The sequence below is a fragment of the Penaeus chinensis genome, chromosome 39 (assembly GCF_019202785.1).
Source record: "Penaeus chinensis breed Huanghai No. 1 chromosome 39, ASM1920278v2, whole genome shotgun sequence".
Classification (NCBI taxonomy): Eukaryota; Metazoa; Arthropoda; class Malacostraca; order Decapoda; family Penaeidae; genus Penaeus; species Penaeus chinensis.
In genome coordinates, this window is record NC_061857.1 from 16,649,300 (window position 1) to 16,664,156 (window position 14,857).

At 36.7% G+C, this 14,857-nt stretch overlaps 2 protein-coding genes across 2 annotated transcripts; both read right to left on the bottom strand.

Moving 5' to 3' along the window:
* Window positions 1–3,428: 3,428 nt before the first annotated feature.
* LOC125046840 lies at window positions 3,429–4,550 on the bottom strand. The gene is made up of 2 exons (XM_047644828.1): window positions 4,514–4,550; window positions 3,429–4,398 (listed from the first exon to the last, which is right to left on the bottom strand). Exons 1-2 carry the CDS (start codon window positions 4,514–4,516, stop codon window positions 3,475–3,477), a joined length of 927 nt encoding a protein of 308 aa, XP_047500784.1. The 5' UTR covers window positions 4,517–4,550; the 3' UTR covers window positions 3,429–3,474.
* Window positions 4,551–8,738: 4,188 nt separating this feature from the next.
* Window positions 8,739–10,160, bottom strand: LOC125046793. Its single transcript, XM_047644733.1, has 2 exons — window positions 9,960–10,160; window positions 8,739–9,797 (listed from the first exon to the last, which is right to left on the bottom strand). Exons 1-2 carry the CDS (start codon window positions 9,960–9,962, stop codon window positions 9,234–9,236), a joined length of 567 nt encoding a protein of 188 aa, XP_047500689.1. The 5' UTR covers window positions 9,963–10,160; the 3' UTR covers window positions 8,739–9,233.
* Window positions 10,161–14,857: the final 4,697 nt, after the last annotated feature.

Consider the following 14,857-nt stretch of genomic DNA (forward strand, 5'->3'; position numbering starts at 1 on the left):
GTAGTGTACAGTCCAAGATCAGAAAACGATCCATCTAAATAAGCAACTGAATTGTGAGGTCCAGGACCTGAATAGAATCCACCAAGAGGAGAACCAAGTTCAAGACCAGAAGGGAATCCAGTAAAACCAGTAAAAGGAGTATGAGATTCAAGACCATAAGGGAATCCACCGAATGCACCAACGGAAGTGCGAGGTCCTCCAATCGAAAGGAATCCATACTGCTGGTCTAAAGCCGCAATAGAAGTACCATGAGTAAGACCGGAAGGGAAACCTCCCGAACCAAGAAGAAAAGGCTGACCCGCAACACCGTAGGGGAGTCCTCCCAAGCCAGTGTGTTGCCCAGCACCATAAGAGAACCCTCCTAACCCATAATTAGAGGTGAGAGGTCCAGGACCATAAAGATATCTTTCTAAACCAACAGCGGAAGTGTATGGGCGAATGTTATAAGGGAATCCTCTTAAACCAGCAACGGAAGTATAAGGTCCAGCAACAGAGGGGAAGACACCCAAGTTGGCAATAGGACTGGAATGTGAGCTAGAAACTCCATTTTGAGTGGAAGCCAAGTTTTGATTGTTGGAAACGAAATCTGCATCGTTTGTAGCACCAAGCCCGCTCTCTGATCCAGTGTCAGACGATCTTTCATCCTCGGCTTCGCTAATTCCACCGGCTCTCACGTTTGGTAGGCCACCGTATGAACTGGTAAGGCCTAGGCGGTTTCCGTATAAATATTTAAGAAAACTTGCACTTCCGTATGGATTTCCAAAATTTTCACCAATGCTGTATGGGTAGTCCAAGTAGCCTCCATTCCCGTATATTGGTCCTGGTAAATGTCCCATTGACAGTCCGTGGTTGACAAGGGACGCACCATTGTCATAAAGACCACCGAGGATGAAACCACCGTGAAGAGTGCCGTGTTGCGAAAATCCTCCGAGTGGCGTCCTCAGGGGAAGTCCCGAGTAGCTACTCGCAGCGAAGGCGTGTGAGCACACGAGGGCGGTGCTCACGATGACAAGAAATGTTATCTGAAAGGTATATATTGTTATTTTTCCCTGTAGAAGATGTTCGTATACATTTTGCGAAAATCTAATAATAGACTTTACATTCTTTTTTTTTACATCACAATATTAAGTAACATTATTATTTCGAATTGGTATCTCATTAAGCAATATCAACAGGGAACATTACAGGAAAGTTCCAGCTCTGAATAAAGACATCACTTACCATTATGTTGGCTTCACCTGCAATGATTGCTCTCTCTCAGACCTGTGGATGCTTATATACTGGTCTCCGATCTGAATACTTATCGGCACAAGGTCACAGCAAAACGTTACAATTATTTTTGTCCCAACAATGAACTTAAGGTGGAAATGATTCATTTCATACGTTTACATGTGTATATATATATAAGTGCAAATGTATACAAACATACAGAAATATGTATATGTATATGTGTGTGTTTATACATCAATTTACATGCATATATATATATATGTATGAATGCACACATATACATACATATACATATATGCATATTTATATGAATAGACATATAAATAATACAAAAATCATTTTAATTACAATATAAATTCTTGGTATGACAGTCCTCTTTGTGCGAGGACTAGCCAGGGTTATCAACCACTGGCGATGTGGAACTGAACTGCTAGACGAGACCGTTACTACGCACCACACAGCATATACATGCATACATATATATGTGTGTGTGTGTGTGAATATATGTGTATATACACAATGTATCAGGAATTCAGGTTATCGTTAATCACGAGCTTATAAAAGTGGTTTTCCAAAAACTTTGTTGACACTTTTGTTCGGACATAGAAATGATATCTTAAACTGATATACTGACATACTAGGACATCCATTAGCTTAAAGAAAAGATATGTGTTTATATATATATATATATATGTACATTTACAGAGAAACACACTAAATATATATATATTTATTCACATGCCACACACACACACACACACACACGTGTGTGTCAATAAGTGTATGCGTTTGTATGTGTTTTAGAGTGTATGCATGTGTACTCTCTCTCTCTCATATATATATAATAAAAAGTGTGTGAATGATGTGTGTACAACACATTATGTCACACAACATTATTTATATGTACACATGTATTAATGTGCATATATAATTAGCAATTGTTCCCTATGTTATGTTTATTTGTATGTGTATATCACTGAAAAGTAATATATTCATGATTTTTAGTTTGCAAATTTCATGATAATCTTCTTCAAACTCGAGATATAATTATTTCAATATCAGAAATACTTTTTATCTTGTTTAAAGGTTTAATAAGTTAAAATCAGTTTGGAAGTATTTTTCTCGAGAGATATTTCAGTTTACGATGTTTCTTCTGTTGCATTCAGTTTGAAGACTGAATGCTGCGTTCGGGGTATTTTTAAAAGCTTATATGAGGTGCCAAAAAGCGACAGCAGCATACGGTCAATAAGAGCAGTTAACCAACACCTGCTAATGAATTAAGGAAATACCTGTGTGTGAATCCGTTGAAGCAGAATGGGAAAGCAACCCACATAAAGATCATAAATAATCATAGGTTGGGCTAATACCATAGAATCGCTGAGTCCAAATTAGGGCATCACTATAATTACACTAATGTGATGTCTACAAAACCCAAAGGGAATGAAATCAGCATATGATTTTTGAGGGTCCAATAGCATAATAAGATTCTAAAGTACACCGAAGTTGAAAGCAAGAAAGCCACCAAATGCAATTAGACATTTGAATGTAAACCAAACATTCATTGAAATAGGAATAGTATGTTTTGGAAGAAAATTAATTACAAAAAGCGTGATAAGAGCTAGACATCTTATTCTCGCTAACTCTACAAATGTCGTTGACAATCCTTCGTCCGTATAAGTTATTGGAAATCTTTGCTTTTCCTTGTTTTTCCTGTGACAGTGTATGGTTAAACCAAGTAGCTCCTTTTCCGAATCGGCCTGAGTTCAACAGCCCAGTGTAGTCGTATGTTGACAAGATAAGTGAAAGTCCACCGGATGACTTGCAAATCTCGAAATGAGGCCCCAAGTCCTGTGAGACTCCAGTGAAACTAGCAAATGGGAATGTCAGTGGTAGAAGATTCCCAACAATATATAAATCATTGACACTAATGCCTTAGATATGTTTACCATGTATACACATGCTTCATTGAAATCATGAAATCAAGACATTACTATAATTATCACAACGTAGAGATAATATGCTTATTGATCATGTGGTATGTTTATATAGGTAATTTATTATACTATAAATTATGCGAAACAAGAGTGAAACTTTTAGCTTGAAGATAACCTAAATATTATTGCAAAAGTATAAATGAAAATACTTATTTCAATACTGTTCATAGAAAAGGATTTTATATCGAAGATTAAAAAAAATCATTGGAAGTCATTTTATTATCATACAGATATCTTCTGTCTTAACTGGTCACTCGTTCTGTGCTTCCATGTTCCCTGAAGACATGTTGGCTGCGTTGGGGGTATTTTGTCCAAAAGCTGCGTTGAGTCTGCCAAAACCAGCACCAGCAGCGTACGGTCCAAGATAAGGAGACAGTCCACCCAGACCTGCAACTGAAGTGTAAGGCCCAAGACCTGTGTGGAATCCAGTTGAAGCAGCAATGGGAGAGTGAGGTCCAACACCATAAGGGAATCCAGTTAAATAATCAATAGGGGTGTGAGGTTGAAGACCATAAGGGAATGCGCCTGCAGCTCCAACATTAGGGAGGATTCCACTAAAAGCAACAGAGGTGTGATGTCCAGCACCATAAGGGAATCCTCCGAAACCAGCAATGTGAGTGTGAGGTCCAAGAGCATAAGGGTAAGTTCTTAAAGCAACACTGGAAGTGTGAGGAAGAAGAGCGGAAGGGAAGCCACCCAAGCCAGCAATAGGACTGGAATGTAAACCACGAATTCCAGTTCGAGTGGAATCCACGTTTTGATTGTTGGAAAGAAAATCTGCGCCATTTGTAGAACCAAGCGCGCTCTCTGATCCAGAGCCAGACGATCTTTCATCCTCAGCCTCGCTAACTCCACCAAATGGGTTGACAAGTCCTAGTCGGTTTCCGTATAAGTATTTGAGAAACCTTGCTTTTCCATATGGATTTCCAAAATGTGCACCAGTGCCGTATGCGTAGTCCAAGTAGCCTCCATTTCCGTATATCGGTCCTGGTAAATGTCCCAGTGGTAGTCCGTTGTTGACAAGGGATGCACCGTTGTTATAAAGACCACCGGGGATGAAACCGTGTTGCGAAAATCCTCCGAGTGGCGTCCCGTGGGCAAGTCCCAAGTAGCTACTCGCAGCGAAGGCGTGGGAGCACAAAAGGGTAATGCTCACGGTGGTCAGGAAGATTTCCTGAAAATAATAACATCAGTTGACAATGGAATGCCTGGTAGATACATGTTTTACACACTTGCTTTACCCGAAGTAGCTTCATTGAAATCAGTGTAAATCAAGACATGGTACTAACCATTATGCACAACGTCCAGACGAGTAACTAGTCCGCCTTTTAGATCTGTGTATGCTTTATATACGGTAAGTCTTCAGCCTTGATACCTGTGTGCACAAGGGCAGCGAAGACGAAGAGGGAAACTTATTTAGCTTTAAATACCTGGTGACTCATTTTTAAGCTACATAATTTTTCTGTAATTATTACAGAAACACGCACGGATAGTTTGGAGTCAAGCATATTAACATCTACATACACCTTTATATATATACACACAAATAAACACCACTCATATATATAGATATATACAAAAACATGTATACAACAACGCAGGCACACAGTGCACACACGTAGAGAGGCACTTGTATATCTGCTTTTTTACTACAAGTTTATACGCATGTGTGGACAAACACATACATGCGCATAAACACGTCCACACGCATACTGTTATGTATCACATAATACTCTCGAACTAATAAACATCTGTACATATAAAAACATGCGAACCATATATGTGTAAGCGGAAAAAACACACATAACACACGCACATATATACTTGCACAACACATACACATAGACAGCAAATGCATTGATGCTCAAATAAAACGATTGATAAATCTTGTGTTAAATACACACACGCATATATATGTATGTCTATGTACATAAACAGACATACACATATATATGTATGTATTTGCTTATATATACAAACACAGACACACACATATATATATATGTTTGCATATGTACATAAAAACACACACATATAGGCATATTAATATATGTATATATATACACAGTAACATACACAAACACACACACACACACATATATATATATATGTACACACACACACACACACACATATACATTTCAAGCACTAGTTTAAATTTGGTTGCGAATTAGCCATGTTGGATAAACGTGTATCACTTTATAGAAATACTGTGGAAGATTTGAGGTTAATGGCTTGTTTGATACTAATTCATATGCTGAATGGATATGAATGTCATTAATGCAAGGGAAGAAACGCATTGGAAGGGTTTGAAAGGAAGCAAACAAGATTGCTCCTTATTAGCCTTGCTGGTTTAATGCATTCGCATCAACACCAGAAAAAAGTGACTGAGAATGGGTGGTAAGAAGACATGGAATGATTCGAAGGGCAGACAGACTTGTACATCTAATCATGGGAAAGAGCATTCAACAAGCTAAATCAACTTGAATGATTATCTTTAAAAAAGGAGTTGCATGTCAGCCAACATACTGAAATCTCATACTAAGCGGGTTTAAAGAGAAACATATTTGCTGAAGTATGAAAGCTAAAAGCAACTGGGTAATTCCTGTCGAAGAAATAAGAGTTATTGTAGGAGAGAAGTTGCAAATAACTTGTGCAGTTCTTCTTGACCTAATGCACCAAAATTATCTGACAAACACACAAAGGATGGCATTATGATCTGGATATTCTGTTGGGCATTCATTTTCCTTACCTCAAGTCTAAATGCATATATGATCCATTGTTATACACACATATACACGGTCAGTCTGTATATTCAGTGAAACTTCTTTTGGATTTACATTATACCTTTTATTCATTGCTTTTGATTTTAATAGTAGGGAGAGAGAGAAAACAAAACTTAGTGCTGCGATGCATAATTTCTATATGTTTAACTATGATGGCACAGTATAACTTTTATCATTACTATAAAAGGAACCCTTTTCTTTTACATTTTGAAAAAAAAAAGGTTTTCCATATGGCATTTATAAAAGGAAGAAGTTGCATTCACGGGGATAGAACTGAAAGGCAAGCAATAAATTTTGTTTTATTCACACAAAATTATAGCTGTATGTTTACATTCACGTCTGTCTTCAGAGGTCACTAATTTTTTGCTGCTTTCTTGCCTTTTTATTCTTGTTCTCAGAAGAAGCGTTACTGGAGTGACGAGATCCAGAGCTGGAATGGAATGACTTCTGAGCAGCACTAGGAGTGTGAAGTCCTTGACCGGGATTGAATCTGCCTGAAGTAGGACCAGTAGTGTACAGTCCAAGATCAGAAAACGATCCATCTAAATAAGCAACTGGATTGTGAGGTCCAGGACCTGAATAGAATCCACTAAGAGGAGAGCCAAGTTCAAGACCAGAAGGGAATCCAGTAAAACCAGTAAAAGGAGTATGAGATTCAAGACCATAAGGGAATCCACCGAAAGCACCAGCGGAAGTGCGAGGTCCACCACTCGAAAGGAATCCATACTGCTGGTCTAAAGCCGCAATAGAAGTACCATGAGTAAGACCGGAAGGGAAACCTCCCGAACCAAGAAGAGAAGGCTGACCTGCAACACCGTAGGGGAGTCCTCCCAAGCCAGTGTGCTGCCCAACGCCATAAGAGAACCCTCCTAATCCATAATTAGAGGTGAGAGGTTCAGGACCATAAAGATATCTTTCTAAACCAACATCAGGAGTGTATGGACGAATATCATAAGGGAATCTTAAACTAGCAACAGAAGTATAAGGTCCAGTAACAGAGGGGAAGACACCCAAAGTGGCAATAGGACTGGAATGTGAGCTAGAAACTCCATTTTGAATGTATACATGTGTAAGTGTAAATGTATACAAACATACAGATATATGTGTATATACATATGTATAACATACATACATATGAATATACATCATATGAATATATATATACATATGTATATACATATATTTATATACATATGTATACATATATATATTTATATACATATATATACATATATGTTTATATACATATATACAGTATATATACATATATACGTATATATTTATATACATATATATACATATATATACATATATATATTATTATTAAGTATATAAATAATAAATATATACATTATTTAGTTTTAATTACCATGGTAATTTTTGGTGTGACAGGCTTCTAAATTACTAAAATTGGCTGTTTGGGGATTGAACGCGGGTGAGCAAGACTGCAAAACGAGACCGTTACTACTGCACCACACAACACACACACACATATATTCATATTTATATGTGTTTGTGTGTGTGTGTATTTACGATGAAATCAGGAATTCAGGTTGTCGTTAATCACTTGCTTATAAATGTGATTTTTCAAAAACTGCTGACACTTTAGTTCGGACATACTTTGTCAGGGAAAAAAAAAAAAAAAAAAAAACACTTGGCTACAGAAATTATATGTTAAACTGATATACCGATATGGTAGTAAAACGTGAGGACATCCATTAGATTACAAAACAGATGTGTTTATATGTATATATATACACATTTACATACATACACACACAATGTATATATATATATATATATATATATATATATATATTAATCACACACACACTTACACACACACACACGTGTGTCAACAAGTATGTATGCGTTTGTATGTGTTTTAGAGTATGCATGTATACTCTCTCTATATATGTATATATATGTATGTGTGTGTGTACACATCTGTATTAAATGTATGCATATATACATACATGTTCGTATGTATATACGCCTATATGTGTATGTACATATATGTGTGCATGTGTCTGTGTTTGAATGTATGTGTATATACACTGAAATGTATGTTCAGATTTGTTAGTTTGGGAATTTCTGGATTTTCTCTTTCAAATGTAGATAATCTATTTCATCAGGAATAGTTTTTATTCACTGGTTTTAATTTATAAGTATATTCAGTTTGTGAAGATATTTGCTCGAAAAGAAAATCGTTGTACGAAATCATTTTTGTTGCCGTGACTTCGAGTTTTGAAAGCTGAAATGCTGCTTTTGTAATTTATAAACGTTATAATAAAAGGTGCGACAGTGGATAGATAATTCAATAACAGCAATTGATATAACAAATCACTCTTATGAATTGAGAAATAGCATGTCTGAACATCCGTAATAGAAAGGAAAAACGCCGAAAATCAGAGATCTGAAAATCATGTTCGCATATTACTTTTTTCCAGATTTATCTTGAAATAGGCCCACTATAGCTTGCATCATACATCTTGTTTATTTTCAGCGAAGGAAGAGGAAGAAATGACTCGTAAATGCCGAAGGCCTTTTCGCTCTACTCATTCTTTAGGGCACGATAAGCATAATAAATAATAGAAATGTTCCAGCCAAATAAATCTAAGAATACTTAAACAGTAATTAGATTCAAATACTAATTTACTGTTTTAATGAAAGCATTTATTGAAATAAGAAGGAAAGGATGTTTTCAGGAGGATTGAATTACAAAATAAATGATTAAAACACTCTTATTCTCTCAAAACTACAAATTTCTTTGCATTCCTTTCCGTCATATAAAGTTATTGTTTCTTTGCTTCGTGTTTGTCTTTGTTCCCTGAAGACATGTTGGCTGAGGTGCGAGACCTAAGAGCAGCATTGGGAGTATTTTGTCCAAAAGCGGTGTTGAGTCTGCCAAAACCAGCACCAGCAGCGTACGGTCCAAGATAAGGAGACAGTCCACCCAGACCTGCAATTGAAGTGTAAGGCCCAAGACCTGTGTGGAATCCAGTTGAACCAGCAATGGGAGAGTGAGGTCCAACACCATAAGGGAATCCAGTTAAATAATCAATAGGGGTGTGAGGCTGAAGACCATAAGGGAATGCGCCTGCAGCTCCAACATTAGGGAGGATTCCACTAAAAGCAACAGAAGCGTGATGTCCAGCACCATAAGGGAATCCTCCGAAACCAGCAATGGAAGTGTGAGGTCCAAGAGCATAAGGGTATGTTCCTAAAGCAACGCTGGAAGTATGAGGAAGAAGAGCGGAAGGGAAGCCACCCAAGCCAGCAATAGGACTGGAATGTAAACCACGAATTCCAGTTCGAATGGAATCCACGTTTTGATTGTTGGAGAGGAAATCTGCGCCATTTGTAGAACCAAGTGCGCTCTCTGATCCAGAGCCCGACGATCTTTTATCTCAGCCTCGCTAACTCCACCAGCTCTAAAATTTGGCAGAACGCCGTATGGATTGGCAAGACCTAGTCGATTTCCATTTAAATATTTGAGAAAGCTTGCTTTTCCGTATGGATATCCAAAATGTGAACCAGTGCCGTATGCGTAGTCCAAGTAGCCTCTATTCCTGTATATTGGTCCTGGTAAATGTCCCAGTGGTAGTCCGTGGTTGACAAGGGATGCACTGTTGCCATAAAGACCACCGGGGACGAAGCCACCGTGAAGAGTGCCGTGTTGCGAAAATCCTCCAAGCGGTGTCCCTTGTGCAATTCCCAAGTAGCTGCTTGCAGCGATGGCGTGGGAGCACAAAAGGGCGGTGCTGACGGTAAACAGGAAATGCGTCTGAAAAGTATACCTTTGTTAGTCTGTTAAATCTGGACAGGAGTCATGTACTTTCACGAAACTCAAAATAGAGCTTGACATTGTTTTCTTCATTTATTACATTACATTAATTAAGCAAGTATTCCGGAGAAAGAAATAGATTTAAATTATGTCATTACTAACCATTGCGCTTGCTTCACCCGCGGTGACTGTTCTGTCTCTCTCTCTGTGTGTGAATGCTTATATACCTGTTTCCCATCTGAATAATTATCAGCACAAGGTCACAGCGAAGAGGTATGATTATTTTCGTCTCAACAATGAACTTAAGATGGAGGTGATTCATTTCATAAGAGTCTACTGTAATTTTCAGCAAATGGTCAATTTATATCCCCTCGTACACACGCAGGCGCACATAGAGGGATACATATATCCGTACCTATATATTTATTTTTATATATACATATAAATAGATTGATACACACACATACACACACGCACACAAACATGCATATGTACATGTATATATATATATATATATGTGTGTGTGTGTGTAGGAAAATATATGCATGTATGTATACAGTATATGAATAGATAGATATACATAGTTGTATACATTTTATATACATATCTATCTATTCACCTATCTATCTATGTTTCTGGGTATTTATGCATATATATACATATATATTTATATTCATATATATGTATTCATAGATATATAAACATATATGTATAAATATGCATATCTATATAAATATAAATGTATATGTATATACATATATATATATATATATATATATATATATATATATATATGTTAATTTATATGTATGCGTATGTGTGTGTATATGTATATGTGTGTGTGTGTGTGTGTGTGTGTGTGCGTGTGTGTACATTATATATGCACACACACACACACACATATATATATGTATATATACACACACATTCACATTCGCACACACACACACGAACACGCACGCACACCCACACACACACACACACACACACATAGATATATATACACATATATATACACATACATACATATATATGTATACGTATATGTCGCGCGCATGCCGGATACATCTTGTTTACAAACTATAAAGAAAACAACAAAACAAGACACAAGAAAACACCGATATGCCGAAGGTATGTTCGGTATTTTGCTTCTTCAAGACAAAGCAACAAAGTGAATCGTGAATGATTTCTTATTATTCCATTAAGTTGCTTTCATTAAAAAACACACGTCTTGCGACCTAGAATGCATGAATCCCTACGAATATGACTGGTCAGTTACATGATCTATACGTAATATGATCATAATCAATATCTATATCCGTATACGCACTCATGTATATTATGTTATATATATTCATATATATTCATAAATATATTCATATATATGTATATATATATGTTTATATATATGTATATATAAATATGTCTATATATATGTACACATATAAATATATATTTATAAATGTGTATATATATAAATATATGTTTATATATGTATATATATTGTATATATAAATATATGTTTATATATATGTATGTATATATCCGTATATGTATCCGTATATATAATGTAAATATGTTTATATATACTCATACATATATACATACATACACATATAAAAACGTAAATATATTTATATATGTATATGTATTTATGTTTATATATGTGTAAACATACGTGTGTGTTATTATACATGCACACACACACACACACACACACAAACACACACACACACACACACACATACACACACACACGCATATGTGTGTATATATATATATACATCGTTTAGATTAGATTAGTTTAGATTATCTTCGTGGACTTTCAAACTTCTCTACAGTCCAGAGTCATACATTTCTCCCTTTTCTTGACTATCCTCAAGTCGCCATTGCTACAAACATTGCACTGAAAACCACTGTTCCCCTCTTGGAAGATGTCATCTGTGAGGAGTTTTCACTTCTCAGAACAAATAAGGTCCCTCCAGGCCACATTGGGGGGATAGGGCGGATGCGGCAAGATTTCATCGCCTTCCTTCCACCGCCGCAGATTGAGAGGGATGAGCGGGAGCAGCGGCGGAATGTGCATCTCGCCACTTTTTCGCAGCGCATAGTAGCTGTGCTGGCGATTGTCTGAGGGAAGGACTTACGGCAATTCCCCCCAAAACGACAACATGACCTTCCCTGCAGGCTTCTGCTCCTTAACCTTCTTGGGGATTTGGTGCTTTCAATTCCTTACTCAACTCTTTCGTCTCTAGATCATACAGATACATCGAAAGTTCGCCCATAGCTACCAGGCAACCAAAGAAATTTTCTTCATCCTGCTCGAAAAAGTCGGCCTCGATATGCCATGTCGTGTATGGCTAAAGAAAGGGGTTGGTAAGAGTACAACCCAGCGGGCTGGCACCTTAGATATGTACAATTCGCCGAAAATGATTTTCCACACTTTAACGTAACTAAGACCAGTTTCATGCATGGTCATGCACGGAAGATCTTATCCTGGGTTTACCAGGTTAAGACCTTCCACTGTCTTTCCTATGGTGGCGTCGTCCGTGGGTGATGGTCGTCCATTCCTTGGGACATATGGTCAGTTTAAAAATCCCTTTTCCACCTCACAACTCACCTCACATCACCTTGCGAGCCTCAGTCTTCTCCATCTTGCGGGTTACTGGCATCTGATATTATTATCTGTATTACTAACTATAAGGATAATATTATTACTAATAACATTAGTAGTAACAGTAATGATGATCATAAAAATGATGACAGTATTAACAGTAATGATGATAATAATGATGATAATAATGATAACAGTAATAATAATAATGATAATGATAATAATGATAATGATAATAATGGTAATAATACTACTGATAACAGCATTATAACAACAACAACAACAACAAAAACAACAATAATAATAATAATAATAATAATAACGATAACAATGACAATATAATAACAACAGTAGTAATAACAATGGTGAAAATAACAACTATAACAAATGTAAAAATGATGATAAGAATGATTATGGTAATGATAACAGTGATAGTAATAATATCGATAATAGTGACAACAAAAATAATAACCCTGAAAGTTAACCGGATCAACCACAAGAATGGGCGGGCGCCCACCGCCTCCGCCGGCGCCGCCACCGTAACAGAATCCGCTCTGAGTAACCGGAAGGAGGGCGGAGCGGAAGCGGTGCCGCGGGAGATATTTGAAGCTGGTAATTCACTGCTCTGAATGCCGCTGCGTCTTAATTGGTCCGCGTGGCGTCGGCCGTAAGAGCTGCATTCCAAGATTATCTGCTGTTGCCAGGCTAGCCGGAAACGTGGGCGGGATTTCATCATTCTTTTACTTATTTGTGATGCAGGGATACGTGAAATTGTTGTTTTTGTCTGAGAAGTTTTCTTTAATGGTCAGGTTTACACTAACGCGTGTGTGTATGTGTGTATATATATGTGTATGTATGTATGAATGTATGTAAATGTATATGTATATCATCATCAGCAGCAGCAGCCTGAATTGATGCACTGCAGGACGTAGGCCTCTCCCAATCTTTTCCAACTTTGCCTGTCTTGCGGATTTTGTTTCCAGTCTTGACCCCAAAATTTCGTTATTTTGTCACGCCATCTTGTCATTGGTGGCCCTTGGCCTCTTTATGTCATCTATGGCCCAGTCTGTTAATTTCTCTGTCCATCTGTCATTTTTACTTTTTAATGCTCACAAGTATATCTTCCACTTTTGTCTGTTCCCTGATCCACGTAGCCCTCATCCGATCTCTTAGGCTAATTCCCAGCATCAACCTCTCCATCCCTCTCTGGGCACTTATTAGTTTCCTCTCCAGTAATATGGTTGTAGTCCATGTTTCTGACCCATAGGTCAGAACTGGGAGGACGCATTGGTTAAAGACTTTTCTTTTTAAACATAATGGCAAGGAGCCTCTTAGTATGTTACTGAGTCTGTCGAAGGCGCTCCAGCCTAGACTGAAACGTCGCCTAATTTCCTATGCGCTAGATTTGTTTGTCTGTATGAGTTGCCCACGGTATATATGCTTGTCCATTACCTCTAGCGCTTCGCCTTTTTCATGTATCTGTTCGTATTGGACTTTACTGTTGAACCTGATCTTAGTCCGACTTTCAGACTTTCTCTATTCATATCGTTTATTAGTTGCTGCATTTAATTTGCAGATTCACGAAAGAGAACAATATCATCTGCAAATCTTAGATTGTTTAGGTATTCGTCTCCTATTTTGATACCCTTTCCGTTCCATTCTAGCTTCTTGAATATTTCCTCAAGACAAGCTGTAAACAGTTTAGGTGAGATGGTATCGCCCAGCCTAACACCTTTCTTAATATATATATATATATATATATATATATATATATACATATATATACATACACACACAGACACACACACATATATATATATATTGTAACAATCCCGCTTGTAGTACAATGCAGTAGTGCAGGTTAATAGTTTATGTAAAATTAAGCTTTAAGATGTCTAGGGGAAGCAGCGGAATAATTACAACAAATAATGAGAATAGCTTATATTATAGCTTATAAATGAATATCACGTATATATCTTGAAGTTCGTAAAGTCTGTAGCTTTTACTATTTTCTTGAATTTATACGTTTATGAATAATCATCAACTGTATTTTTGAATCACTAGTTATTATAAAGTTATTATTTAGTATACTTTTGTTAACTAGTTATCTTTCTATTGCTTATTTCAAAATGATTTAGTATTTCTAGTAATAGTCCCTATTTCTATTATATTTGTTAGTAGCAGACTTAAATAAGTATTCCTTATTATATATACATTACGTGCACCATCCAGTATTTGTCATTACAATTAGATAATTCTCATTTAACGTTTCCTAATAGTCTTAGGTTATCTTCTCACGGTAGGTTTATTTAAATTGAACAATATTTCACAAGTTTAATTATTTCATTAATGATATTCACACAACAAAATCATTAAACATTATAATAAATGAGAATATATTATCAAAGATAAATATAATTTCTTTTACAATTCTAACGGCGATATA